This window comes from Cucurbita moschata, unplaced genomic scaffold (genome assembly GCF_002738365.1).
Source record: "Cucurbita moschata cultivar Rifu unplaced genomic scaffold, Cmos_1.0 Cmo_Scf00049, whole genome shotgun sequence".
NCBI lineage: Eukaryota > Viridiplantae > Streptophyta > Magnoliopsida > Cucurbitales > Cucurbitaceae > Cucurbita > Cucurbita moschata.
In genome coordinates, this window is record NW_019268565.1 from 1,174,257 (window position 1) to 1,179,880 (window position 5,624).

General features: G+C 38.3%; 1 protein-coding gene across 1 annotated transcript; it reads left to right on the forward strand.

Moving 5' to 3' along the window:
* Nucleotides 1-224: 224 nt before the first annotated feature.
* On the forward strand, nucleotides 225-3,792 carry LOC111435468 (adenylosuccinate synthetase, chloroplastic-like). The gene is made up of 4 exons (XM_023072841.1): nucleotides 225-571; nucleotides 1,005-1,697; nucleotides 1,804-2,115; nucleotides 3,328-3,792. Exons 1-4 carry the CDS (start codon nucleotides 269-271, stop codon nucleotides 3,496-3,498), a joined length of 1,479 nt encoding a protein of 492 aa, XP_022928609.1. The 5' UTR covers nucleotides 225-268; the 3' UTR covers nucleotides 3,499-3,792.
* Nucleotides 3,793-5,624: the final 1,832 nt, after the last annotated feature.

The following is a 5,624-nucleotide window of genomic DNA, read 5'->3' on the forward strand; positions in this document are numbered from 1 at the left end:
GCCCCTTTCCAAAACATATATTATTTTCTTTCCATAAAAAAAAATAAAAAAAATAAAAAAAATCTGGGAGGAGAATTGGTAAATTAGGTGTTTAATAATGATGCAGGCAGTTACATGCAGGAGCAGAAGGATTGGGCGTAATAAGGGCAATAACAGGCCACGCGCCTTCTCTAACACAACGGGCAATTACAGGCCACGCGCCTTCTCTGATACTAGATACTTCAATCCCTCTCTCCAAACCCTCACTCTCTCTCCTCACTCCTTCACCATGAGCATCTCTTCTCTTGCTTTCCAGCCCACTCTTTTCTCCGCCGCCAAATTGTCGTCGCCGGCCTGCCGGAGACCCTTTTCCGGACGTCATCCTGCACTCGTCGTTTGCTCCTCTGCTAAACCCGCGGCGGCGGTTAGTTCGTCTGTCAGTGCGCCGGAGTCAGCGGGGAAGGATGAGCTGAAACGAATTGGGGAACTTAGTCAAGTATCGGGAGTGTTGGGCTGCCAGTGGGGTGATGAAGGTAAAGGTAAACTCGTTGATATCTTGGCACAGCACTTCGAAATCGTCGCTCGTTGTCAGGTAGTCTTCAAGATTTGATTTCATTTTTCTTTTGGGATAATTTTTCTGTTCAGGTTTTTGTTGTGTTTCTTCTGCTTTTTCTATTGGATTTGGATTTGTTTATTGATTTGCTCTATTTCTACTTGCCTCCATGCGAACCTCGTTTTATTTTGTTTGCAATTTCAGAATCTCTTTGTTCTTTTTGTTCTTTCTTTCCAGAGGCACTTTGACGTTATCGAAGCATATAAGAATCTTCTTCTAACCTTGTGTTGTTATATTTGCAATGGTGAAGGCCAAAGGGTGGCTATGATTTATCTCTGTATTTGCACATCCGGTTTTAGAAGAGTCGATGAGCCATTTTGATTCTATGTTGCGTTTTTATGTGATATCCTGATGTGTAGTATGACACCTTTGGTTTCTGGAACTGTCTGAGAGAGTTCAAACTGATTTGCAGGGTGGGGCTAATGCTGGGCACACAATCTATAATGCAGAAGGGAAGAAGTTTGCTCTTCATCTCATCCCTTCAGGGATCCTTAATGAAGGTACTTTATGTGTTGTTGGAAACGGAGTTGTGGTGCACGTGCCCGGTTTCTTCGAAGAAATCGACCGTCTAGAAGCGAGTGGAGTCTCATGCAAGGGAAGGATCTTGGTGTCTGACCGAGCCCATCTGTTATTTGATTTTCATCAGGAGGTGGATGGCTTAAGAGAAGCTGAGTTAGCTAAATCTTTCATTGGAACAACCAGGAGAGGGATTGGACCTTGTTACTCTAGCAAAGTGATTAGAAATGGTATTAGAGTGGGTGATTTGAGGCACTTGGATACACTTCCTCAGAAGCTCGACCTTCTACTCTCCGATGCTGCGTCGAGATTCAAGGATTTTGTCTATACCCCAGAAATTCTGAAGGAAGAAGTCGAGAAGTACAAACGATATGCTGAGAGATTGGAACCATTTATCACTGACACTGTGCATTTCATCAATGAAGCCATCTCTGATAATAAGAAAATTTTGGTTGAAGGTGGTCAAGCAACTATGCTTGACATCGACTTTGGTACTTATCCTTTCGTAACTTCTTCCAGCCCGTCCGCAGGTGGAATTTGCACCGGTCTTGGAATTGCTCCAAAAGTTGTGGGTGATCTTATAGGAGTGGTGAGTTTCTTTTGATTCACTGTTTCTTTATTTCCTTCTTGATGGAAAGCTGATTTATATATTGGATGTGGTGCATATCCTTAAGGTTCTCTGTTGATCCTTGCAGGTGAAGGCATACACTACTAGAGTTGGTTCTGGCCCTTTTCCTACTGAGATCTTGGGAAAGGGGGGTGACCTCCTTAGGTTTGCTGGTCAAGAATTTGGTACCACAACTGGTCGCCCTCGTCGCTGTGGATGGCTCGATATAGTTGCTCTAAAATATTGCTGTAAAATTAATGGCTTCTCTTCTCTGAATCTTACGAAACTCGATGTTCTCTCAGAACTGTCTGAGATACAACTGGGGGTTTCTTATCGAGCACCTGATGGAACACCAGTCGAATCATTTCCCGCAGATCTTAGTCTTCTTGAACAAATAAAGGCAAGCATTATGCATCCTTTTTCCTTGCTTTTATTTTAACTTCGATGCTATGGGTTTAGTTAATGGTTTTAGAATTGTGACTTTTAGGTGTTCTTAAGAAGAAGAAATAAAAGAAAGTAAGAGAATAAAAGATAAATAAAAGGCTGGAGAAGACCTTTCACACGTGTTCTTTCATTGTTACTTAAGTTGAAAGTTTGGGGAGTATTGTGCTGCAAGATTTTGAATGCTCTTTGGTAGTTTATGTCTCTATAAAGAACAGTATTACTCACTTGTTTATGCTTGGTGCATATGGCTTTAGAAGACCAGCCAAAAACTTTATAGGTTGATGTCATTTATTCTTGTGTTAACTTTTCAAAAATCAGCAAAAAGTTGTGTTTCAAAAAAGATAAAAATCTGACGTGCATTTAGTTGTGTTTGAATATGCTCTCACGTGTTCTTTCGTTGTTACTTCATTAAAGTGTTTGGAATGGTTGTGTAACAGCCCAAGCTCACCGCTACACCGGGCGGTGTTCCAGTGAGGACGCTGGGTTCCGAAGGGGGTGGATTGTGAGATCCCATATCGGTTGGGAGGAGAACGAAACATTCTTTATAAGGGTGTGGAAATCTCTCCCTAACAGATGCGTTTTAAAAACCTTGAGGGAAGCCCGAAAGGGAAAATCCCAAAAGGAAAATATCTGCTAGCAGTGGGCTTGGATTGTTACAGTTTGGGATTATGTTCGACCAAGATTTTGGATGTTTTTTGGATGTTTTCGGGCTTTTGATTGTCTTGATAAAGAATACGATTTCTTTTATTTTTTTATTATGTTGCATGCATATCTTTGGACGTGTGGTCTTTTAGGCAAATGCATTAGAAAACCATATTATTTCGAAAAGGAAATGAAATGCTTTAAGTTTCAAGTAAAAAATTAGTCAACCGGAGTATAGTTCATAGTTAAAGACATTATAACATTGATCAAGGTCGGAAGTTTGAATCTCCACCCCTGTTATTGAACAAAAAAAAAGCGTTTTTAATATTGTCTAAAGTTCTTTGATGTTGTCCATGGTTATTAGCATTTTCTTTGTTTGCAACTGTATCATGTTATATTGCTCTTTTGTTTCCAAGTCATAAACTAAATTAGGTGTTCAAATTTTCTTAAATTTCAAGGTCTTCAACTCCTGAATCCAGAATCTTACAACAGTCTTACTTTTTCCCGTTTGTTTTCCTGCGTATAGGTGGAATATGAAACAATGCCTGGATGGATGTGTGATATCTCTTCAATAAGAGATTATTCTGACCTTCCTAAGGCTGCAAAAGAATATGTAACAAGGATCGAAGAACTCGTGGGCATACCCGTGCATTACATCGGTGTCGGTCCAGGCCGTGATGCACTATTATACAAATGATTCGAGTTATCAGTTGATCAATCATTGGAGCTCCAGGTATGGTTCAAGATTACATTGGTAGAAATATTTATCATCATCTTGAGCTGTTTTTTTTTGGAGTAAATTCAACAATACAGCATAACCATTTGAATGTGATACCTGTTTCTGAGGCTGTTTTCACATTTCCCATATGACTAGTAGAGCTCAATATAGGCGTTTTTGAGAGGCTCTATTGGCTCAGGAAATGGTATTAGCTGAATAATTATCATATCCAGGAAATAATAATGAGTTCAGATGGTCCTTCTTGGCAATCAATCATCTTTCCAGTCTGTTTCATCTTCCGGGGATACTCGACTTTTTTTGCCAAAATTTACTTCAAATTGATCGATAAATGTTTTAAGGTGTGAAACTCATTGTGATTGTAAAGGCTCAAGCTCACTACTAGTCGATATTGTCCTCTTTGCACTTTCCCTTTCGGACTTCCCCTCAAGGTTTTTAAAACGCGTCTACTAGGGAGAGGTTTCCACACTCATATAAAGAATGTTTTGTTCTCCTCCCTAACTGAGATGGGATCTCATATTCCACCCCCTTTGAGGCCCAGTGTCTTTGTTGGCACTCGCTCCATTCTCCAATCGATATGGGACCTCCCAAATCCACCCCCTTTGGGGCCCAACGTCCTTATTGGTACATTGCCTTGTGTCCACCTCCTTCGGGGCTCAGTTTCCTCGCTAGCACATCGTTCGGTATCTAGCTTTGATACCAATTGTAACGGTCTAAGTCCATCGCTAGCAAATGTTGTCTTCTTTGGGCTTTTCCTTCAGGCTTCCCTTCAAGGTTTTTAAAACGTGTCTGCTAGGGAAAAATTTTCACACCCTTAAAAAGAATGCTTCGTTCTCCTCCCCAACCGAAGTGAAATCTTACAGTAATCCTTAAACTTTGAATATGTTTCATTTGAATGTCAAGTGTTCGTTTGAAACGGGCGAGAGACGGTAAGAGTTATACATCCCCATCAAGGTTTCTAGCATGGGGCATTTTAATGGAATTTATACCCATAAATAAGCCTATTCTATACCTTTCTAAAACAGGTCATGCTTTGACTGTGTTTATACTAAGATAAGATAAGAATCCAATTGGCATAAAGCAAGAAATTTTGGAAGTTTAAACCACAAATTTAGCACCTACTTTAGTTATTCTTTTCAACGATTCTGATTTTAATATTCTTAAAGTTCTGTCTTAGTGAGTTGTATAATCAAGGATGAAAGTAAGGAGATTTTTAGAGAGAAAGTGAGATAGAAAAGAGACGTTAACTCCCGTTCTTTCGAAAATGGTAAGATCTTTGGCATAATAAGAAGGGGTTGATCTGTATCATCTTGATTGAGTTCGGATTCCCTCTATTCTTTAATAATATCTAGTTGGATTTTTTTCCCAGTCTCAAATTTTCTTCAAGTTTTTTTTTAACATAGTCAAGTCTTCTTATCTTCTTCGAGTCTTTTTTTAAGAGAGTCAAATCTTCTTCGTGTAAACTCTGCTTTATTTAGATTTGAAAATTGGTATGGTTTTATGAAATCTTGGTGTGGTATGTTTCGAATACTTGGTTAATTCTATTTTATATGGGTATAGTTGATAATTGAATTCAATTTTGCTTCTTTCTTTTTTTTTTTTTTTTTTTTTTTTTTTTTTTTCACTATTGTATTAGTTGTTCAAGAATAGTGGTGTTGAGTTTCTCTCGGATTAGTCAGGATTAGTCATTTCTATTCGGTAAAAAATGAAACATGTGCTAACTTTCAATATATTAAAAGTAAAATTTTAAATTTTAAATTTTAAATGAAATTGAAAATTACCTGATAGGCCATTATTACAGTATATGCTTAAAACAGCATGTACTCCATAAACATTACTATTTTTTCCGACTATATTTACTCAAAACGTTATAACTACACGGTAAAAAAGTAAAAAATTTCAAGTCCTAACCCATATATATTATTTAATTTTAAAAAGTTACTCCGATGTTAATAATGTCTTAGACTAGAGATATCTACTGTGTGGAGCGGGATGAGGAGGCTTCTACATCCTCATTTTCATCCCCTATTTTATTTTCTGTTCCCGCAAAAATTTCTATTTGTTTTTGTGGAGATAAAGAGGAGAAT

Bases quoted from the DNA above. Each gene is read 5' to 3' on its own strand.
- LOC111435468 (XM_023072841.1), top strand. From the start codon at position 269: ATGAGCATCTCTTCTCTTGCTTTCCAGCCCACTCTTTTCTCCGCCGCC. The intron at 572-1,004 runs GTAGTCTTCAAG...ACTGATTTGCAG, and splicing joins AAATCGTCGCTCGTTGTCAG to GGTGGGGCTAATGCTGGGCA. The intron at 2,116-3,327 runs GCAAGCATTATG...TCCTGCGTATAG, and splicing joins GTCTTCTTGAACAAATAAAG to GTGGAATATGAAACAATGCC.